The 24,982-nt window shown below is 40.3% G+C and overlaps 1 protein-coding gene across 1 annotated transcript in view; it reads right to left on the bottom strand.

The window, feature by feature from the left end:
- GMDS (GDP-mannose 4,6-dehydratase) overlaps window positions 1-24,982 on the bottom strand; it is a 364,296-nt gene that overhangs the window by 211,027 nt on the left and 128,287 nt on the right. The window contains exon 7 of the mRNA XM_009885270.1: window positions 20,508-20,635. Within this exon, the coding sequence (XP_009883572.1) occupies window positions 20,508-20,635 (128 nt within the window). The remainder of the gene's footprint in view (window positions 1-20,507; window positions 20,636-24,982) is intronic.

Raw genomic sequence — 24,982 nt, forward strand, 5'->3', positions numbered from 1 at the left:
TCCTGTAAGCCATTAATTCCTTAATTACTACAGCTACAAGTGTTTTACACTAATAATGTTGTGTTCTATAGCAAGGAAATGGGGAAATAGTATTCTGAGACATTTTCACTTTAAGTTTTTTTTTTTTTTTTAATACATTCATTTTCAATTTAAGGTCCCATCATGCCTATGTTGAGGATCCTCATGGGTTGATGAGTTGTACACAATGAAGTTCTGAAGCAAAGATAAAAAAATAGTTTTTAGAAATTCTTACTGAACTGACAGAGCTGAAACTCACACTGTTGCTTCAAGATGAGTATGAGTTACTACACCAAGCAATTTCCATACTGTAGGCATTAGTTACATTTCCCAAAAGTCAAATTATTACTATCCTTACTGACAAGAAAACCCAGGCAATGACTTTCCGTGGGTTTTCAAGTCAACAGGAACCGCTGGGCACAATGTCATTGAGACCCTGAAAAGAGACTGAGGAGAATTTGTTTCTGCTTCCAGCACTGCAAAATGCTTCCTTGGTGACTATACCAGAAGACTGAAGTCAATAACGCATCTCCCAAGAAGTCTGGCCTGTATATACCTAGGACAAGATCTGCTACCAATACCTTCACACAGACCTAACTGCCTCCAGGCTGCAGGGGAGAGGGGAAGAAGTACCGTACCACTATAATTCAGCTGATTTAAGTGAGGCAGATCTCTACAGTAGAAAAAGTTTGACCTAAAGCTCCCTCCCGTTGCTTTCAGAGACCCACCATGAAGACAAATCCATTGCACAGTACACACAACTTCCTGTCTGCCTGTCTCACAGAGACACACCGTCCAGGCTAATAAACTTTCTACCATCCAAAAAAGGATACCAAGAAAAGTCCACCCATAGGTTAATGGTTCTGCGTCCACCTTACCCTAGAGAGCTATGCAGCCATCATAAATTAGTGTAATACTATTGTTTTGAATGAGATCCACTGACTTGCATCAGCTGAACAGGCAGTTCTCTAAGGAAGGAAGGAAAGATTTGTTTCCAAAAGTGCTAAGGACAAATCATCCAGCATCCCTGACAGCCAGGACACACTCCTTGTGCTGTTCATCTGGGCCCAGCTTTGGGAGGCTCAAGATTCAGCGTAATTTCCCACACTAGAAAGCTGTCATCTTATCTTCTGTCCCACTCGTCTCTCTTTGGTTCTGAAAGTATGAAATAAAGCACCTCACTGGCTGGCTCCCAAAGGGGTCTCAGCCTTCCCAGCAGGAAGGACAGTGATTGGGACGAGAGGGCCCCCACTACAGGGAGGGCAAAGACGGGGAAAAGGGGGGATGGGGTCTTAGAAGAACAGACAGGGATGGTAGGGACCACCCAGGAGATAAAGAAAACACGTGTTGAGGGGAAAGCTGGGGAAGCTCTTGAGCATGTACAGTAGCTAATTGTCAAATTTTAACCACTTAGCCTTTTAAATCTTTTTTTTTTTTTTTTTCCTTTACACACACACAGAGCAAAGACATAGTTCACTTTCAGAAGTAACAGCTTGCAAAGGCATTTAAAACTAAAGCAGATTTTTAAATTTAGCACAGCCTTCTCAGTGTTTTCTAATCCTGGCTCAAAGGCTGAACTTTGTTAAAATTTGTTACAAACAAAAATGTTAAGAAGTTCCCAGACTTTGATGGGCTTTGCTAAATTTAAACTCATGGTGAAATTTTTATAGGAAATTACAGACTGAAAACGATATAGCCATAAAGACAGACCACAGCGGAGCTTCTTGTATGTGTTTCTCTCTTGCAAAGCTCTGCAGTGCCGGTGTCACAACACCTAGCTCCCTCTGCAAGCTGTAAGTTTCTCTCCTCCAGTGCTCTCTGGTCCAGGCTTTCCCTTGCACAGTAATGCATTCCCAAATGTGACTCTACAGCTGCCCCCGAAAGGAGAGGGGAGCCGTCATGAGGGGGCCAGGCTGGCCACCTGAAAGCCACCCATTGTTCCCAGAGGCGAGCGGCCCTGCAGCCACACAAGGCACGCTGACTCCCTGTCTCCAGAGGGAACGTTTGCACGGGGGCTTGCTCTCCAGCGCCTAATATGCTGGGGCACAGAAACACTGTAATTTGGTGTTAATTGGGTAAACCCCCAACTTTAATTAACATGAAACTCCAGACTCTTCATGTTCTACCTCCAGTTACATTTTATTATTGTTTAGCTAAATCAAATGTACTCTGGTGGTGGTGGTTCCTTCCTTTTACTGCACAACTGCTCTACAAAAAGTCTCCTCTTCTCCCTTCTTGCACTGAAGCCTCACTCTGCACATGGGTCCAGGGGCTCCATTTCAGTTCAGGCCTAGACACCCAAATCTTGCCTGAGCTGTGGTGTAGGCATACCTTGGCCCCGTCCTGTCCCCTGCTGTCCTGGCTCACTCATTGGTTCCCCTGGATGATCTACAGCCCCTTCTGTTGCTCTTGACTGGACCCCCTGGATGGACTCCAGACTTGATTCATCAGCTCACCTTGGCTGGAGCAGTCAATGAGACATTGTTACCCGCACCCAGCTCTGCCCATCCAGCTCAGATGCTCCAGGACTGTACCCTGGTTGGTGAGGGCACTGCCTGTGCTAGGGTCACCATCAGCGCACTGCCTGTCTCCCTCATGATGCAGCCCTGCTCCTGCTGCTCCCTGACACTAACAATCTCTGCAACATGGCAGGGACCTTTTCCTCAACTCCCCCTGGCATCAGAGAAGTTGCCAGTTAGAAGTCCTGCCATGCTTACTCTTTTAGCACCTGTAACTAGTGGCAATAACAGCAGCAATAGCAGTGAGATCCATGAAGGATCTGCCATCTAAAACAGCTATGGTGAACACATCAAAGACATGAAGCAACATTCATCTGGGAGCATGTGAGAGACTAGAATTAAAAAGGAGTAGGGTATGAGGAAGGCAGTGTAGGTAAAGTTTGATGCAGAAAATGGAGAGTGTCTCAAAATCAAGATTGTGCAGAAAATAAAAAAGGGGCTGTACCAAAAGACTTGAGGTATGAGCAGGCAGCTTGAACGTGGCTAGAATAATGTTGAAGGGTTCCTTTGGAGACAGGACCATGCACAAGACAACCTAACAAAAGCTATCCTTTGGTGAGCTATGGAAAAGTGTGCACGCAACCAGCGTTGCAGGTTTCTCTGAGGCACAATGACTCTGTTGAGGAAAGGTACCATGATCACTGGGTTTCTCCTCACTGCGCAGGAGGAGAATAGCTGAAGAGCAACACCTGTTAACTTGCTAGCCATCTGACATACGTGGTACAGCCAGGGCTCATCACGGTTCTGTTTTGCCAAAGTGGCATAAACATGCATAGACCACGTGCAACAAGGACAAGCCACGGAGGCAGCAGGACTGTGAAGCCTGACACTGAACTTCCCTCAAACCCTGGCTTTCATCAGACCTTCTTGGGGCCTTAACAAAGAACTGTTATGCTCCTGGCTCACATTTTGCAGAAATAAGACCTTATTCTACCCATCTTGTTTACCTCCCCCTTTTCTGCCTGCTTTGCAAGGTGGCACTCATTTATCCTGGGCAGAGGAGAGACTAGAAAGGATGTCACCTCTCTAAGAAGATATCGAAGTAAATGAATACACAAGTCCATACATACACATGCAAGGAACATCCCATGCCTAGGAATACCCAGAATATCACAACTGACTACTATATAAATAGTGACTCACTACACATCCATCACTACACCAGACTGAAGAGCCGAGGGCAGACCTGTGCTGCTCAGTGGATCTCTCCTGCCATCCCAGAGCCACTCATCCAGGTCTACGAAATTTTAACACCGCATCTCATCAGAGCACATATCCATACTCATTACTTACACACAACAAATTAAAGAAACTGAAACCAATTATGACAATAAATGTTGGATTAATCTTACTCAGGTAAATTATTTAATTTCAACATAAACAATCAGATACTATTTTTTTTCCCCCAAGAAATTGTATTTCTGTGCATGCAAAAACGAGTGAGCATAACCATATACCATGTCCCACAACCGAGCTGCAAGTCTTACAGTGCCTGTCACTTTTTTAAAAAGGGTCATTCCATGCACACTGTTCAATTAAATTGCTGTATCTTTGGAACTGAAGTTGGAGTTTTACAAAGGCCGTAACGCAAGCAGCATGCAATTTAAATGTATTTATATGCAAATACACTGAATTTGGATACATACGTATTTCCATATCTGTCTCTATCAGAGCCTCAGGAATCTTCAGCTTAACTATTTTAGTCAAGATGACTTTCAGGAATTTAATGTAAAACAGGCACCGAGCAAACTCAGTCACTGGGCATGCCACATATATATTTTTTTTTTGACCATAAAAAGTGCAAAAGTTCACTCACTGTGTTAGTTTTATCCCACTCCTGATTAATGTTGAACATTTTAACAATTATGCTCTCTGCCGCTGTTAGAAATACACACATGCACGCTTTGTATTTTTTCAGAGGTGCTCTAGCATAGAGCTCGTCTTGTTTTCCACCAACATAGATGCTATAAAATCATGCCTGATTCAGTTTACTTCTTTCCTCCCCTCCCTTCTTCCCTTTTCCTCAGCCTTATCCTCCTCCATGTTCTTGGGTGGGCAGATTCATGGGGAGACTTGGTTTTTAGTATAGCCACCACCAGGCAGTTTGCTACTCTCCTGAAGCACATCTGGGCTTTATATCAGGCCTTTAATTAATCCTCAGTGAAAGCCAAGCTATGACATTTTGACTGGGCAGGCTCCAGTTTTGGACAGGTCTTGATTTATTGCGACTGAGTCTCAACCTACTTTGATTTATTTCAGCTTTGGGGAGGAGGGCAAGCACTGAACAGAAAAAGCACTGTTGGATGCAGAACATGTGATGCACGTAAAGGACCTCCAGAGTACTGTGGCCCAAATGACAAACAGCTCAGACAATTTGCAATAAAAATAAAGTAAAAAAAAGCCCAAGTGATAAAAAGATTTTTGTGAAAGAAATCACTTAAAGCGACAACAACCACCGTTACCAAAAAAGCAACAACAAATAATAAAAGGCTTAGTGAACTAGGATCAAACTATTTGGCAGAAAGTGCCAACAAAGGAAGCCCGTGCCTTATCTCTAAGTAAACAACAAATCCCTGGTCACTCATTAGTGTTAATCATGCCTCTCATCTGCATTCAGCTAAATACAGAGGCAGGACCAATGCTTTCCTGGATGAGTTGCTTTCAATGAAAAGGATGTTCTGCTATTGTCTGCCAACCCGCCTTGGGTGGATGTCCTTTTGCAGGTCTCCCTCTCTAACCGTACTGTGCACAGCACGCAGTGTGTTAGGTCTTCTGGACAGTGAGAACAAAGGCAACCAGAGCCAAACTCTTCATCTAAATAAAGCAACAAACATTGCAAAATAGGAGCCACTGAGTAACAAATCCAATCTGCTTAAGGTATAAAGCTTTATTGTTTCTATGGGAAGGCTTACTCTCTTATTTAGGCACTTTTCTTGTTCTGCTTTAATTCAAATTCTGTTGGACAGATGACTCAGCAAGTTTATTCTGAATGCTACTGTAGCTACTTCCAACTAATTCCTGTTGTGTGTATACGCAAAGAAACTCAGTATCTTGAAAATTCTAATGAAAACAAGTAAATTTATTGTTTTCCTTTAAGTAATTTTGTTAAAAATTCAAATGCCCTGATTTCTCCCTCACCTGTACTTCCTTTTTCACCAGCTGAAATTCAGTTTTTTGTTGTTTTTTGCCCCCCTCTAACTATGGGAACTAGAGGATTTATGGCTCTATCAAAAGAGAAGGGTGAAGTTCTAGCAACTGAGAAGCAAAAAATTTTTAGTGTAAACAAACTGGCACTTTTTATTTGTTGACACCTATCAGGCTCCGGTGCCTAGTGAACCTCCAGCAGAAAGGATGTTTTTGTTAAAGACTCAAGACCCGCTGCTATTAAAATTTCAGTAACACCTCAGATGCTACCTCAACAGCCCCCGCACAAAGCCTTGGGAGGACAAATTTTTGCACTCTTGTTTTTCCCTGTAACGCAGGACAGAAGGATAACCCACACATGCACTTGTAGGCATCTATCTGTAAGTGCTGTAAAGTAGAAGAAGAGACAAATCAGGTACAAAAACATTACATGGGTCGTCTTTGAAAACATTAAAACTGAATGATTGAAAACATTAGTAACAACACATCTATGTGTTGACTTTCAAGTTTCAGAGTGAAATCTGGAAGAAAGGTCTACCATAGCTGGTTGATCAGATGCCTGTGTAAGTGAAGGCTGCGGCCCAGCTGTGCATTTTGCCACCAAGTAGGTAGCAATAGGACTGACATCACAGTCTGGCTTAAGATGACTTGGGTCTTCTGATAATTGAGAAGCAATTACATGGGTGTTCTCAGTCTAATCCATGTCATATTGACTAGTTTTATCATCTGTAAAGAAGTTGCATTTATTGTAGCAATGGTAGGCTGGTTAGGCCCATTTGTGCTGGTGGCTACACAGGATGCCCGTTTTTGCTGTCTTGTCCACTAACTGGGTGGACAGGCTCAGCTGGCTCTCTGTGCCCAATACAAAATTACTAATTCTGCAGAAATGCAGAATATTCATATGCCAGTAAATGGGATCCTACGGACCCAGTCCCTTTTAGTTTCAGAAGTCAAATTAGTGTTAAAGACAATTCTCAAGTCAAAGCGTTCTACTGAACACATACTTCCCTCACCAGTCTTCACTCCATAAGAAAAGAAATCATCAAAATCTAATGCAAATGTTTGCTATTTTCTATGCATGTTTTTGTTTTGTACCCCACTCAGGTTGGAGAATTTCAGGCTCCAATCATGGGCAGAATCACAGTAGCAGCTGGTGGTTCACTTTGGCCCAAGAGCAGGTGATAAGAACACAGCATTCCCTTATCAACTCGGGTCTTAATCCTCACCCTGTATGGCCCTAGTCTCCCCTGATATGAGGATGCAGCATATCACCATCAGCTGTGCTCCTCCTGAGTATAAATTTGCTTTTCTCTCCTGGACAGTGCTCCTTCTAGGTGCTGTGGAGCTGGTTCTGGTGGGATTCTGGATGCTAGCTTTCATCCAGAGCCTGAACACAACCATTTTACTCTTATTTACAGGCAATTTTATTTTCTAGCTTTTATCTGCCTTCATGAAATATAAAAATTTGTGTGATATTTTATTTCCTTCCAAGAAAATGTAATAATGCTCTAAGCTCCAGTAGTGCTTTCTAATACCAACACAGCTGGAATTTGCAGTGACAAGTTAGTAGGCTATGTCAGTGAAAGAGACTTTATATGAACCAGAATCCCAGTGAAACCCTGTACCTAGGCAAAAAGGATCACTTTAAGATACTATTAATAAAACTATCAGCTTAGTTAGGAGTCAACTCTTTTACAAGCAACTCCACAACAGAAACAACTATTCAAGACATTAAGATAGTGTTGTCAGAATTTAGAATTTTTTCTCTGACTTGAAATGTTTATGACACATTGTATTTAAATGATCAGACTGCTACAAATCAGTGCAACTAAATGCTTATCATCAGCATGCAATTTCACTACACAACTTGTTTAGAAACTTTGTATGAATTAATTAAACCAAGGGAATGGAGGCTTGTTTTTCTTTATCACATAGTGTATTTTAAAGGTATATGTCAAATGTGTATGATTCTGCTGTTATTTAACACTATTTTCTGTAATCACTCCAAAATGAATGTGGTAACAATGATGATTAATTTACTTTCATTTTGGGTGGACTTTTTACTCAAACTTGTTCTTCTGCCAGCTACACTTTTACACAGGTGCCTGTTGTTTTTACACTGCCCTTCTTTACATCTGACCTTATGAAAATCAGCAACAAAATAGCCTTCTTTGAGGAAAGTCTAATTTACTTAATTACAAGGAGTGGGCAGTTGCGCACCAATTTCATCATTCTGTCGTATTTGAGGCTGAAAACTGGCACAGAGCAGGCCAGGTGAAAACTCTTTATTACGCTTCCTGTTTATATTGGTAATGCGTTAAATGGAATTTTAATGTCTCCTGAGGTCATTTTTAGAGCCAAATTGTGGCTGTCCCTATCACAGGTGTCCTGAGTAACTCTGTGTGGGCACAGAGCCTCTTTCTCTTCTGCTAGCCTCCACCTCCCCATGCATAAATGTAAGATGCAATGGATGAAGTCAAGTCCCGCCCAAGTCAATAATCACATTATTAGAAGAAGATTTCACACCAAACCAATTCCTGCAGTTGGTTTGCAGCATGCTCAGTCCTCAGGCTTGCCAGGAGGGTAGGGAGGGAACACACAGCCCTCCAGTCCTCTTGGGGCTTGTGCACTTCATGCATGTGCTCACACTCTTTATTGCTATCAGGAACAAATTGAGTATTTAAAAAAAAAATGTTTTCTTAGCACCCATATTTGGAAGACTCCATTAAAATGCTGTACATTATATGAAGTGTTACATTAAGTGTGCTGAGACCATAAGAACTTGCACAAGCCTCCAACCAACACCAATTCTAAATTGCTACTCACCTGCTCTTGAATTACTTTAAAAAGAAAAAAAAAAGGTTCTCTGAGAGACAAGGCACCAGATAATACAGCTAGCCCAGAAAAGCTTGTCAGAAGGCAAGCTCCTTCGTCCTCCACCTTGGCATACCTGGAAAGCAGAGCACAACTGGGTCCTGCTCCACAGCAGGCTCCTCCTTGCAAACCAGTATCGTTTCTGATACCAGTACTACTGATTCAGAAAGCCACATTCCAGCGGTGCATGCCACGGTTATGGCACGGGAGTCACTGGAAGTGGTTTACGGGGTATCACGGGCTGAAATAAGACATCAAATCATATACAAGCACAAATAGGAGCAGTGGCAATTCCCTGGCTGCAGCCTGAGTACGGCACTTAAAACACAGCCTCCTCTCAGGACGGGGGTTGGAGAGCAAGGCTGCCACCAAGCAGGAGGGTATGATGGTGAGAGGCACAGTGCCCAGCAGCAGCCGAGCGCCTCTCAGGCTTTCCCTGGTTGGGAGACAAACCTACCGTGTCTTCATGTACATCTGTCACGTAGCCTACAGACCATCCTATCTCATGCCTCCTGCCACCTTTCCAATAACCCCAGACTTGCTCATAATCTGGGAGATGAACAGTTTTAAACTGGTAGTATTTCTAATATGTATCTACCTTGGATATCAGTAACAACACTGGCAATAAAATGGAAAGGGTATACTTAAAATATTTTTCCCTTGTCAATTATTTCCCCTTCAAAATGAATATGATATATTAAAAACCTGATGCTTGCTGAATTTAAAACACCTCAGAGGAAGAGAGAAATTCCCACCAGATATGGAAAAGTAAGGTTTGTCTGGAAATAAACGCAGCATAATAAATTAACGGTGAGGGGGAAAATATGCCTGTATTGCATAAGGAAAAAATACTGCGTTAGCAACACAAAGCATTACTTTTTCTTGTAAAATACGGCACGGTGCAGCAAGATTGTATCATTTGAAGCAACTTTTCATTATGTCAAAAGCAACATGTGTGCCTGGTATTATAGCATTAGGGTTGCCCTGATAAACAGTTACAGTATAGAGTAACATCTCACTTGTTAGAGGTTAAGGCAGTAGTAGAAGTTAATCTACTAATGCAATTTACCACTCCTTAAAGAAATCTGTGAAGTACACTTGGAAGAACGAAAACCTCTTTTGATATAAAAAAAAAATAATATATCAAACCCATTGGCAGATCAAGAAATAACAACACACAACTTGTGCTAGAAATACTAGCTTCTAAAAAGTACTAGGCTTGTTATTAAGAGCAAAGTTAGAGAGTAAACATATTTTCATGACAGTGCCTGTTCTTTTAATAGAAGAATAACATGAATATAAGTAGCATTGGTGCAACGAGAAGTTGGCTCAACACTCCTGACGCTCCCATGGACCCAGCAGTTCAGGGAACGGCTCACTGCAGGGGCTCCTTGCAGGAGATCATGGTTCTTGGAGGTTTCAAATGGTTGAGTTTCCCCTGCTTGTCTCATGCCATTGCACAAGAGAGACTAGGCTAGGCCAAGTGTGCCTAGACTGCACTCAACTCTACAAAAAGACCCTAATAATTTCTCCTTGCAGACAGGCAACATTTCACACGACCAGTTAGGGATCCCCTGATTTTGCTTCCTCAAATGGAATGCCAGACATCCTTTAATCCCACTGCAGAAGAGAAAATGCAGAAAGCAGATACATGGGCCCACTCACTTAAGAAACACCACCAAAAACCTGATTTCACTAGAAGCAATGGAATGGCCACCAAGTTGTCCAGCAGCAGGAGCTGCCCTGTGCACCAGCAGGGCCTGGAGGAGGGAGGGCTGCTGGGCTTCCCCTGCACCAGTCGGCCTTGACCTCCACAGAGGAGAAAGCACTAGGAGGGTTCGAGGGAACCACCAGCTGTTTTGCACAGCCCTCACGTAAGGTGCAGGCACAGGATGATGCCAGGGATCCACGGTTTACTTCATTCTCCTCTTCCACAGCTGCAGGCAAATCCATCCCAGCCCCACTGCTGAGCTAACTGGGGACAGGGAAAAAGAAAATGCCAATATCGCTTACCTACCTTGCAAATGTAACGCTCCTCATGCTGCTGAGGAAACAAACAATTGCTCTTGTTGCAGAAATCACACGGTTTTTGAGAGGAAGAGAGAGAGGAGTCAAGCACATGACAGCAATAAGCTTTCTTCACATACTTAACCTGGTAACCAAGTCAACCATCCCCAGGGGAAGCTTAACGTCGGCCAAAGAAGGCCAACTGGAAAGTTCAGCTGCTCTATCTTTGGACCATTAATGTTGGTTGTTAGGTCAAGGCTTCATCCAAAAACACCTACAGCTAAAATTCAAATATTTCTGCTAAAACTAAAAGTGGCATATTAAGTGCACCCTGTGGGTTTGGGGAATGTTTCCCACTCAAACAAACAAAAAAATCGCATTTTTTTTCCATACCCAGATGAGGCAAGAACAGTCACTGTGCTGATAACCAGTCTTCTTAATAATACACAGAATATTAACAGCTAGAGTACAATAAAAGTGAGCCCTGACATTTTAATTTATCCTCTGAAATATTTCTTCTTTCAGTGGAATGACCTGAAATTGTTGGAGGGCTAAAAACTTTGGTTCTGGGAATGCACTGCCCATGATGTTTCACTGGCTTCATTTCAAATGAAAACAATTACTGTATAGTGAGGATGTTACCACACAGACATAACAACACCATTAACTATTTTTGACTTCCAGTGTAAATTGAACCATTATGGGGTTTTAAAAATGTCCTCATTAAATTTTAATGATCTGTTTTAAGAGATTTTTTTCCCCTTATTAAAATTAAAACCAACTATGCTATACAGCTTTCTCAGAATGTGGTGTATTACTCTAAGATTCAAATAAATCTGTAAATCATATATTAGTTAATAAAGAGAAACTATCTGGGTTATTACAGGTGGGGCTGGTAGCAGTACCTGTTATTAATGTTGCCTAACATTTACCAATAAAAGATGCTGCTTCTCGTTCTTTAAAATGTTGCCAAATACCATCTGCCCGAATAAAAACTTTCTGAGTTCAAAGATAGACACACCTGGTTGGGTTTTTTTTTCCCTCCACTCGTGATAGGAAAAAGAGCCAAATAAGGAAGGAAAAATGTCAATTGAAGTGATTCAGCTGACTAAAGAATACATTTCATTTGTATTAACTCCCCCATAAACCTCAATAATTTTTTTCCACGAACTCAGGGTTTCCTTGTTGTACAGTAAGTATTAGAAGTTATGCATGCAGAGGGTTAGAGAATGTTTATGAGAACGTTTCCATCAAATTTGCCCCAAACTTGCCTGATTCATAAACTTTGTGTGGACTAAAGTATAACCAATTTTTAAAAAAATCCTGGTTTACGTACACTCAAGAGGGACTTGTGAGACCTTTGCTGTTAAATTTTGTGAAGATGCGCTTTACGGTGAACACGCTCATCCCCTGATGGGGCAGTGGTTTCCCTCCAGGTGCAGCTGCAGCCCCAAGCAGGCTGTCTGCTGTCCTCGCTCCCTAAGTCCAGGCAATCCTATCTCCCTTGTGAGATTCATCTCTTTCCTGCAGTCTCATCTGAAGTTGCCCCAAGTTAAAACCACCACAAGACTGACTGGAAGGTGGAACAGACCTTTTTTAAAAAGGTTTCTTTAAAAAGGTTTTAAAGACCTTTTTAAAAAAGGTTTCTTTTTACCCTGCATGCATTTAAAGTTAGTTCTGAGAAATGCCTTAATTTGGTACGCTACAAGAAGAACTTACTGCAAAAGCCGATTTTTTTTTTCAGTAGGACTCCTGTAGTCTTGTTATTTGAAGAGATACTGCATTCAAGCTACAATAGCATAATAGGTCAGTCTCAAAAATATGACAACAATACATAATTTATCAATCTGGAAACCTTATACTTGAAAGAAGCCTTAGTCTAACTTTTCCATCACTCCAATTGAATTGTAAGACCACCGCTGTAACGAGACCACTTAGAAAACCACCGGGGTGGCCTTGATAATAATACACATATCATTGTTGAGGCACAGGAAACTAAACCAGATGGTTTTGCTGAGGAAAGCACTTTTTTGGCTTTGTAAAGCCTAAAGACACTAATAGGTCAAACACAAAAGTGTTGAAAAAGAAAGCTAAAGGAAAATTTATGTAAATAAGAAAAAAATCTTTTTTACAATTATATTCCCCTCACATAAAAAATGGCTGCAAGAAAATAAAAAGGGGGAAATGGTGCTGTAGTTCTGAAATAGTCAGAATAGTTTTCTGAAAGAAAAAGGTCTAACAGCAACACTTACAGTAGGCACTGCTGCTGGAAATCAATACCATATGATGTGCATTAGACAGAACACCTACATATTGTAATTAAAACCCTTTTCTTCCCTAATTTTTGTGTTTTAAGTATGGAGAACATTCATGTCTATTGTAACCACATTCTTTCTTGTTCAATCTCTTGTTAGCAATAACACTAAACTTAAAGAGAAAATAGCACATACACTTCTTAAAATACATGAAATTGAAAATAATTTCCACAAAATCATCCACGCACAAACAGAAACATATATACATTCACACACACTCACACACATTTATGTACTCAGAGGTGTGTGTGTGGGGTGTGCGCCCGTGTTTAAAGCATGTTTAAATTTTCCCACTTACGCTGCAGTTGTTTAGAATCACATTATTTACAAACTTCATCATTTCAGGAGGTTTATAACCAAAAACCATGAAGAAATCGGTTTTGTTTTTCTTTAATAAAGACATCTATGTAAGTGAAATTAAGATGATAGTGCGTTACTCTGCTGGGAATTGCAGTTATTTCTCATAGTCAAGAAATCTACTCTAAACTACACGCACTGAAAGAAATGTATTATAAGCTCTGTTATTGTGCAGCCTTATTTACGAAAATGTAATCTTTTATTTGGCATTAAAAAAGGAAAACTTTTATACCACAGCTGTTCTAAAATGTGTTCTCTCTTCATAAGGGAAGGTTTGCCCATATTTTAAAAATCTGAAAGAAGATGTTTGAGAATTATACCTACATTTTGCTGCTATAAACTCATGTTCTAACAGAAAGAAAGCATCATTATTTAAATATCAACATTTTCTCTTTTAGCATGGGACAATGCAGAAGAAAGGTACACTGAGGAGAACTTCACTGTGTGCTTATAATTTGTAAGTGTTCATTCTGGTATTGCTCAGAAATAGCCTTGAAGAAAATGTTTAGAGTCTTCAGTTCAACTCCCAAGTTCTTAACTAAAACCAGAGAGTTAAAAGAGTGGTTTCTGAAGCCAGAAGTGAAGTGGGACGGACCTTACTGAGCTGAGGGAGCCTGATGGAGCCTACCTGGACAGCAACAGAGAGAAAGAAACCACAATGGGATCTCATGGGGTCCTATTTTGATTCTGCATGAGAGATATGCTGGGGAGATGCCTATTTTGTGGCCAGTGACACTTTACCACCACAGGTCAACACTTGAACTCTTTTGTATGGTTGGAACATTTCAGCTGAGGTGCAATGTGTGCAAATAATTTACTAAAACCATAGCATCATGAATTTACTCTGCCAATCCACTTATCTATGTCTTTTCTATGCAGGCTCAAACAGACGGAAGACAATCTTCTTTACTTCTCCTTGGACCTGCTGTTCCAGCACTCTCATTGTGTCATGAAGAAGTGGCTCGGTTGCAAATGTCAGTGCCTGTGGGTCAGTGCTGGGTGAACTCCACAAAGCGATTTGGCACCTTTCATTTGAGCCCCATTATCAGTGTTGTGGCCACTTACATTGGCTGTACGGTATCCTGAGAACTGGATCAGTATCTGCATGAATGATTGAACATACTACCATGGTCAAATGTGACTTCCTTTATGCTGGACACATCACACCTCCACATGTCCAGAGTATTTACATGAGGAAATCAAAGAATATTCTGCCATTGTTAAGTGCGTACTTTCTTTGGGAAGGTGCTTCTTTCTCAAAAAGCGTTGCAGCACGATACTTACTTCTACATCTTCCAAAAAGGACAACAGATTTTCAAGCTATTAGAAAGAAACTAAGGTGGGATAGTCAATGTCTCTGATATACATGCTTCTCGAAAAGATTTTGCTTCAGCAAGTGCCTGTCAAGAGTTTAATGAACATTCAGTAGTTGTTCCAGGCAATGGAGCACAGTCTATCAAACATTTCTACTAAAGGTTCATACAAGCCCTGCTGCCCTCACAATTACTTCACCTGGATGGGAGCAGTAAGATAATCAGTTCAGCTGATCGCCACATCAATCAGAGCAGACTGGATATAATTTTAAGATCAATTTATCTTAATAGAGCCAATGATTATCCCAGCTCAAGCAAGCTGATGGAAAGAAAAAGTTCTCATTTTGAAATATATAAAATACTCCTGAGTACCTGGATGGCTCAAAGAAGTACAGCATTGAGGGTTTAAAATTACTTCTTAACTTTTGTTAGAAGTGATTAACTTTGAGCACAGAAACTAAGCAGTACAGAAAGAAAAATCATTTTTCACTTCAGTCCATGACAAAAGGGTAATAATCCTAATTTAAAAGCGTGCCTTTAAGTTCCTGGGCCAATCTTATAACTATATGAGGTATTGATAGTTACACAGACAGATATAACTGACTTTCCTTTTATAACCAACAATATTCAACAAAGCAAGACTCTCTCAAGCAAGTATTCCATTGGGCCGATGAAAAGATGTACCAGAAAAAACTTCAGGTCTCATCAGACTAAGGTAAAACATATCACAAAAGACGACACATCCTTAACACACCAAGAAAACAACACAACAGGACTAGAAATGCCTTGGCCAACAGTCTTGCTGGCTGAATCCTTTTCTTACACACAAGAGTAAAGTAAAATTTTAAATAATTCTGTCTGGCAAGGGTTTTTATATTTATACATACACACAAACCTACAAGAAGGGATTTCCCCACAACAGAAATGGTAGCAGCTGTCTCCAAGGGTCAGTCTCTACTTATTAGAACAGTGAATAGAAGAATCATGAATAAAAGACCAGGTGATGCTGCCTGGAAATTTAAATCCAGAAGACATCACTGTAGATGAGATTTTACTATCTCAATTTCAACATGCGCAAAATGACTGCATTTTCTTGTGCATTTTAATCACAAAGTAAAGTATGATCAGTACCAGTATCAAATAATAATAATAAAAAAAGTAAGATGGAAAGTGTCTCTTTAAACAGTTTCTTAATGTGCTTGGTTGGACTGTATAATAACTTACTATATTACTTATTTATAAACTGTTCTATTTTGCTTTGGTGTTTTTACATTATTTAATCTAAATTAATGGAAGCTGATTGCTTGATGGTCACTGATTTTCACCATGAGTTTAAGCACAAGCTCAATTTTAAGCATTTAACTAGACCTGTAATTAATTGAATTGGAGCCAGTTATGACCCAATTATAAGACCTCTGTAATTACTGCTTGAAATACTGCTGGATTTCTGTTGAAGAAAAAACAAAATACATCTGATCTGAACGAATACTTAGAGACTATTAAAACTGTTACCTTTGACTTGGTTTTTTTTAAACTTTTGTAAGATATATATTGATCGGCTTTCCCACAGCATTCATCAGTGCAGCCTTCCTGCTCTGTGCACAGCACTGAGGTGTGGGCAGTGCAACTGCAGAAGGCAACCTGAACATCAGCGGGTGATAAAGAAGGAACTGAAGGAAAGGAAGAAAGAGCCTCAGCTGTCAAACTCTAATACAAACTTGCTCTTTTCCCAGAGCCACTTTCCAACATGACTATGTTCTATTAGTTGGCTTTCCCTTTACATCTTTACAAATAAACCTATCTACTATGTCCCAAGAACAACACTTTAAGGTTTCAGTTGCAGATATACCTTCATGACTTCATTTACAGTATTTAGTGTGTAGGAAATTAAAAAACTGACCAACTAGTGATGGATTGATGGGCATTTTTTAATGGTCCAAGTTAAATGTTTCTGAGAATCTGTATTTGTTTGAAATAAGACTCTTGGATGAGTGTCTAAGGAAATGTGTATGATGGCTTGTGTTTTATAAATGGCATAGAAATGAGTCATACTGTTAAGGCTCGCTATTGTACTAATATTTGAAAATACCTAGCAGATAGTTTACTAGAACTTTCTGCAGCAAACAAAAGGTATAATTACCCTCACAAAACAAAACAGCACACAGAAGAGTGTCGTGGTTTGGCCTCAGCTGGCAACAAAGAACCACGCAGCCGCTCGCTCCACTCCCACAGCCGTGGGAAAAGAAATCGACAGGGAAAAACTCATGGGTTAAAACAGTGCAATTTAACAGAACAGCAAAAGGGAAGATGAAAACAAAACAATAACACCCATAAAGGGATATGAAGATGCAATTACAGTACCGACACTCAGCGCACCGACCACAGGCGCACCACCGACCACACGCGCACCACCGACCACACGCGCCCACACGCGCACCACCACAGCGCACCACCGCAGCCCACCCACGCGTGGTGACTGCTCTCCTTGCCAGGCTAGCGCCTCTTATAGCCCGGGCATGGGTCACATGGGATGAAATACCCACCCCCTGCCAGCTCCTGGGGAAATTAACCCCATCCCTGCTGCAACCAGGACAAAGATTCATGTATCAATAGCGCTAATATACTGCTTTTCCTCTTCCAACTCAGAGGCATTGATCGTCATCTCTAATACTAAACCATGAGACTTGTGTTGGATCACAGTACAGTAAAAATGGAGAAAGGGGGAGTAAGAGGCAGCAGCAATTTTTGCAAAAATGTTGAGTTATTTATATAGTTTTAGGATAAAACTAATAATCACAGAATCATAGAATGGTTTAGGTTGGAAGGGACCTTAAAGATCATCTAGTTCCACCCCCCCTGCCATGAGCAGGGACACCTCCCACTAGACCAGGTTGCTCAAAGCCCCATCCAGCCTGGCCTTGAACACCTCCAGGCATGGGCCATCCACAACTTCCCTGGGCAACTTGTTCCAGTGTCTCACCACCCTCACAGTGAAAAATTTATTCCTGATATCTAATCTAAATCTCTCCTCTTCCAGTTTGAAGCCATTACCCCTTGTCCTATCACTACATGCCCTTGTAAAAAGTCCTTCTCCAGCTTTCTTATAGGAACCCTTCAGATACTGGAAGATCACTATAAGGTCTTCCTGGATTCTTCTCCAGGCTGAACAACTCCAACTCTGTCAGCCTGTCTTCACAGGAGAGGGGCTACAGCCCTCTGATCATCTCTGATATTGCCCACCCAATAAAATTTTTGCTGCCTACTTATTTATATTTTGTTCTCTTCAAACACTGAATGGAAACCTTTCTTTCCAGTGAGTTAGACTTCCTGACTTTCATTCACTGGCACAATGCCGCTGTACCTGATTTTCAGTTCCTGCTTTTCAGTTCCTGCAGGTGGCAGTTCAAGTCACAGCTCAAAAACCTAATCAAACACATATTCCAACTATTCTGCCCTGATGTGAACCTATGTTTAAACACCAGACTTCTGAATCATCTGCTACTAAAGCTGACCTCAACCCACAGCTAAGACTGAGCACGCTGGCAGCCCATCCCTTGGTGGGCATCTACACACTTCAGTGCAGACACGTGCCTCCATGCTTTACTGTATACAGAAGCATTTGCCCAAAATCACAGTGGCAGTCGGATGAACGTATGTGATCAAAGCTCAAGAGTCCTGACTTTTGCTTGTGCTTTGTAACCACCAGACGTTCTCCACTCCAATACATACAGGATACAGTCTCTCCATGAAGTCAATGGGAGTTTGGTCATCAACTTTCATGAGATCAGGAATTGACCCATAATGTTTTATAAAACAACAAAAGGGAATGTATTTATGGTTTTATTATTATCCGTAATAAGGAAATAAGGAGAAAGAAAACACAGTACATGGTCTAGTCTATACGCACATGTGTTACTTGTATTAATATCAATGGGATTTAAAAGTACATATGGAGAGGATAAGATATATCCCTATGTGTTCAACCATATGCTTAAGGAAGCTCCCCAAATGCTTGTAAATACGATCATGCTTTCTAACATACTATGTATTTATTTGAACAACGTTAAATCTCTAAGCCCTACTTTCCAGTCCATTAAAGCCTCAAGTAATTGTTTATTTCCAGTTTAAAGTTACTCTCTTTTTTAGCCATTAGAAGGCTGTCTGTAACCACATTTCCATGATATTCAGGGAATTAGAGAATTGATAATAACTCTCCCATTATCCGAAGGGGTACCTCTCCGGTAAGAAAAATACTCAACATGAACTATATTTTAGTGAGGAATTATTTCCAGAAGATTTTGGGACAGGCCCAAAACGTGTAGCTGAAAGGTCTGGAATGCTACTTACACAACAAACATATGTTCGTGCTGTAGACCTCGGACAACTACATTCCTTCTGGAGGCCAAAGACCTTGAAAGCTAGTCATTCTTCTGGATAGGCTTGTTCTCATTTCCTTTTTATTTTTAAAAGTTTGAACGCAGGACAAGGGTCTGACCCACTAGGCACAAGAGGGTTATTCTGGATTTCCCGTATGGAAGAAGACATCAGAATTCATCCCACGATTTATGATCTGGCGCAAGTTGTCTTGGAAGGAGATAGCCAAAGTATTTATGGAATATCCAATGCCTCCTAGCAAATTATGCTCATTATGTTCATGCAACTGATCATTTCATTTGGCTTGTATTTTACTTCCTTTCAGTTGAGACTTGGTAACTGACTTTATGAACACTCTCGACTACAGTTTTATCCATTAAAAACATGGTTGGGATGGTTTACTGGATTAACTGCTTCAACTAATGCTGTAGCCACAAATATAAAACAATAGTCATGGAGACATAGTGCTGACATTCATGGTGCCCTTACCACCTTACATGCAAATGCAGCACAGAACCAAAAGTCAACTTTATTTATAGCAGGCTGCCAAAAGTCACCCTCCTGCTTACTTGATGTAACCCCTTCGATGCCAAGGGGATATGGCTGTTTACTTTTTTAAATATCATCCATAACAAAAGTTTATATTGTGGTATTACAATTTTGTTTTCTTGCTGTTTCTTTTTGACTGTAAACAAGATTTGAGAGCTCAGCTTTTATTTTACCTTTTAAATCTCAATTTATGATAAAAATCCCAAAGCAGACTTTTTCCTACTTCTTGCTTTGTAATATAGAAAAACAAAACAAACAGTCATCATCTTTTTAAACTACATCAATGAATGGTGGAGCCAAATCCGGTTTCCCAGCAAGGAATTATTATAAGACAGAAATAGACCAATGACCACAGGAAATCTTTAAGCACCAAAATGGGGACAAAAGTCCCCTGGGGTAAAGACAATATTTCCTACATGGTCATTCATGTCTCCTTGTAATACAATACAGGGCTATTGTTTGTTTATCTGCTTAAGTAGATGCATAGAATAAAATTAGAAACAAATCCTGACTGAAAACATTTCAAACACTAGATGCGGGCACATGTGTTGCAATATCTGCCATCACAACATAGCTGTGATGCTTCTTTCTAATGTATAATCAGCTAGACCTTTGATCATTAATATATACATCATTCTTGCCTCATTATAATAAAGGCCACCAACCTCCGACAGGATCTTTGACTTCAGGTCATATTGCATCTTGCTGAAATCTTAACATTGGATATAAAATTTGTCAGAACAATAGGAGAAATACTCTAAAATAGATCCACTTTTTAGTCAGCACCCTCCCCCAAGGAATTCAGTCAAGGAATGTAAACCCAAAGATTTATTTTTCTGTTCAGGTCATGCCTAGGGTAGACTGCTGTGTTACCAAATTCTCTAGTCTGAAATCAAGAGCAAGACAAAGTTAACGGGCCTCGATGGGCAAAACCATCCTGAGACAGCCCTCCATGGACCATGATCTGAAATTACAGCAATAAGCATTACCCCCAACACAAAGATGATTCAGAAAAAGGCACGTGGCCCACAGCTTACCTCAACATAGTCCCTGGCATGGCCCCAGTCTCTCTTAGCATCCAGATTGCCCAGGCTGAAGCAATCCAGCTGTCCAAGGTGAATCTTTGCTACCGATCGGCTAATTTTTCGAGTAACGAAGTTAGCCCCTGGAATAGAAATAAAAGGTAGTGTTCAGTGTAGTCACAGTGGCAGATAACTGGCCACAAGAAACACCTTGCATAGCTCAGCAAATGGTACTTGCAGTCTTCATTCACTCCCCTCACACCACCTAGAGCCATGCCACCTTTTATCGTTTGAGTAGCCTAAGATGCTTCCAGTGCAAGTGTCACATTAGCTGCACTTTCACAGCAAATATCTTTCTTTGTGGGACTTCTTAAGCATTCCTAATTTGCTGCCTCAGTATTCAGTCCAGGCATGAAGCCAAAGAAAATCATTTGGAATGTCAGTTCTTAAACACAAAATGCAAAAGGTTACATAAAGAAGACAGACATCTTAGACCACCCTCAAGTTTTTTGTTTCCACTTCTTTTTTATTTTTTTATTTTTTTTTTTAAGGAATGCATACATCTAAATAAATTAGTTTATTATTAATAATAATAATAATAATAAAGAGACTATCCAAATACTACATATTCTCCAAAGTACAGTCAAGGTTAATGCTTTCTGCTTTTCTAGCTTTTTGGGATTCTTTGTCCCCAGGTTTAGTGAGATCATGAAATTGTGATTTCAACTTTATCAGGCTGTACGTTATTTTATCATATTTCTGTGTTTTGTTCACTGTATTGCTTTGGAAAAATTTTGTACCCATTTCTGCTCCCTGTGGAGTATCTTTAAATAATACTTGTTTCTAGTTATTTTCATATCTTGATTTTTAGATTATGATGGCTCTGTTTCTAAAATATGGTGAACAGTCTCCTCAAAAGCAGAGGGATTTGAATTTAGACCATGAGTTCAGGCTAAACAAGCCCAATGGCATTTGCACACTAATGGGCCACAAAAATTAAAATTACATGCCTTTTTAATAGCTTAAAAAATGATTGAGTGGTGACAGATGATACTTCATCCAAATGGAAAGCAGGAAAGTTAGTGAAAACGACTGCACTTGTAAAAAATGCTCTTAGCAAATTTCAAAAGTCCTAAGTAGTGCAGCTTGTACGTTCAAAGCATATATATAGGTATTTTCATTATGGAACTCTGCTCTTGAGATATACATCTCAATATTTTCTATTTCTTGTCAAACAAACGATAGGCTGCTGCAAAATTATTAAATAATGTGAAGTGTCTTTTCAGACTACTGATTTTTCCTATAAAGTCCTATAAATTCAAGAGAACTACAGTACCTTTTTGTGTCATTTGACTCTGCCAAAAGTAAAAAAAAAAAAGAGCACGCCTATAAGAACCATGTGGAATGAGGCAATTAAATAATTCAGACCTTACCACAGGATTAAGACAGAAGTTTAATTTTCTGTCAACTGCTGAACTAATTGGAATTCCGGGTATTAGTCATTCATAATATATCATCAGTTTTTACTTGTTTTTTAAAGGATGAAAATCATATAATTTCCATATTCCCTGAAAAGGTGTTCAGATATAAAGGAAGCTTAAAAAATACCGTGATTCACAAAATGTCAGAAATAAAATATACTGGGGAGTCTTTTTTATAGCTATGTTCCTCAAAAATTGTACAAATGAGTCAACTACAGGATGAAAGCCCAAGCCCTTCTTCTAGACTGCACACTGCATACTCAACAGGAGAAATAGGATTATCCCAAAGATGAACCAGCGCAAACCACAGGACTGACACCGTGACTCTGCTATTGCAATTTCTGAAAGCAAAGTACTGTGGTTCCCCTGTTCCTGGCTGGACGGGCTTGTGGCGGGAGTGGAGCTCTGGCTTAACAGAAACCAGTGACAGAGTCTCCTTGGCTTAGTCGGACTGGCACTTCTCCAAAGATTGTTTCCATTTTTTATGGTATCAAAGTGCTTTGAGATCTTCACACAGATTATCACTGATTAATTAAAAATAAATTCGAACTATTACACAAACTTATTAGGATTAGCTCTGAAACTTCCTAACCTTCTGCACTGAAACAATTTCAGTTAGCATTCAGTAAATAACAGTTGAAGGAGAAGCTTTTGTTCTAGGATAAAGTATATGGCTTTATGTTCCAGACGGCAATTGAGTAATAAGCAAAACTAGCCGTTTTCAACGCTATGTTCCCATTTGCAGTAAAAGCAGTGAGAGTTCTAGTCATCATCTTCATTAAAGCAAGTTTTCCTGTCAACCTACACAACTAATGAACGTCAGATTCCGTTTTGGAGCAACCACTTTCTCAGCAAAAAAAGAAAAAAGTGTATTAGGTTGTGTATGTCTGAGAGAGAAAGAGAGAGAGAACTGTTATGCTATCAGCTTAACTTGAAATATATGAAAGATACTGCATAAGAAAAAAGCAGATTAGTCTAGCACAACGCAGCAAATACTAGTAACTGCTGTCTTCTTAGAGAGTCACTGGTAACTGGAGAGAAAAAATCTTCAAAGTTCTTCTCCAAGCAAAATCAGAATATACCTCAAAAGGCTGAAATGAGGAATTAAAGGGCTTCACAGTGAAAAATGAAAACCTTTATTTCCCAGAAATATTCCAGTAAGGGTTCAACAAAATAATACCAACCCACTTCTCAGAAGTGCCTTAAAGCTGTGGAAGAAAACTATGCTACTATTCATTCTGAGAAATGTGATTAGAAATCTTTTTCATGCAACCAAGGACTGAATGGCACATTTCAGAAGCATTTAAGTGATATGGTTTGTAAATGTTTAAATACCGATTCTCTTCAAACACAGTATCTTAAAATATCCCATTACGCTATATGTTTGATCCCATGCCATTAAATGCACATCATAACCAGAATTTAAGCTGATACCCACTGGAGTCATACAAAACAGTCAGCATTTCCATTATAAAGCCCTATCCTAGGGGTTTGCAATCCGGCTATAAAATCCTGCTTTGGCCTGAAACTTGGCAGATGTAATGTCTCTTTCCTCTTAGATTCTATCTAAAGGTCTATGCGTAGTGCTACAGGTATCTTTATATAACTGAATACAAAGTACCTTTTAAGACACAGAAATTGTTAGCTTCCTTCTTCCTCAGGAAGTATGGAGGACGTGCTAGTGTTGAACCTACAAGAGGATTTTGCTCTGTAGAATGGCCAGCTAGTACCAGTAAAAGCATCAACACAGCTGCTGGTGTCTTAATCACTTCACTTTTGTGTTGATCTTCATCAGATCAAGATGATGCAGCAGCTAAAATGCCACCAGCTATCACCGCTGAATAAGGCCTACATTATTGTGTTACTAACATTACTAATTCACATGGAAATTTGTTGGTGGTAGCAACAGAGACTAGCTTAGATTGGAAGGGAAGAGAGGTCAGAGCCCCATGTTTTTCTTCTGGCTTCTCCTGTTCTGCTTCCTCAGTTAGAGCGGTTTTGTGAAACACACCTCCCTTCTCACACCTAGTACGAATGCAAAGTGTTCAAAGCTCTATACATGTGTGATATATTTTGACTATTTGAACATTTATTCAAAATGTGTGAACACTTATTCAAAATGAGCAAATTCCCACTGTTGTGGGAACTTATTATCCTACCATAACTGAGACAAGAGTCATTCTTGCTCCCTCAGTAGGGCCAAGCACGCTGGGCGCTACAACTGCCTTGCATAGTTATCTATGCAGCAAATACATCTGAACCATGACCAGCCAAATTATGCTCCGGTTTTCATTGCTACTGACAGCACTGGAGTTGGTGTACTGTAACAGCAGACATCTGGCCAGGTGTTGCAAAGGATGCTTTGGTGAGTCCACATGTTTCAGCAGTTCCAAACAGCCTTGGTTGAGGAGTGCCTGACAAGTTTTTACATTTTGAAAGGGGCCTTAAACATGAGTTTTCATTATATTAACAGCTGATTCAGGAACCCTCAGCATTAGCTTAGATTTCTTTTCAAAACCCAAGCCCCCCCCCCCGAGATCATTAGCATTCCAATAGGAACCATAAGGTCTGATTTACAAATCCGATTTATCCTAGATACGATTTTAAGCAAGGATTCCTCATCAAGCAAACCTGATCTGTAAAACACACAACTTGTCAGCAAACCACTATAGGGACGATACTACAACAAAAAGAAATAGCAGAGGTATAATGCAATAGCTTCAGCTCTCCAGCCCAGGCCTGTCGCCCGCTGTACCGCCTGGCTCAGGGTGGAAAACAGCTCGTGTGGCTCATCCCTCTGAGAAGGACACTGCCTATATCTGGCAAAGATACAGCTTTGAAAACTGGACACGTCTCTCATTAACATATATTTAAAACTATTGCTTTAGGAAGCATGCTTTCAATGCACCTATAGTTCCAAAGCCGTATGTCCTGAGAAAAAAAACAACACTGGGTCTCTGCACCAGTACCCCATTCCTTTTATCAGCACCGGGGTTTCACCCTTTCCAT

This window comes from Charadrius vociferus, unplaced genomic scaffold (assembly GCF_000708025.1).
Source record: "Charadrius vociferus isolate BGI_N301 unplaced genomic scaffold, ASM70802v2 scaffold565, whole genome shotgun sequence".
Lineage (NCBI taxonomy): Eukaryota > Metazoa > Chordata > Aves > Charadriiformes > Charadriidae > Charadrius > Charadrius vociferus.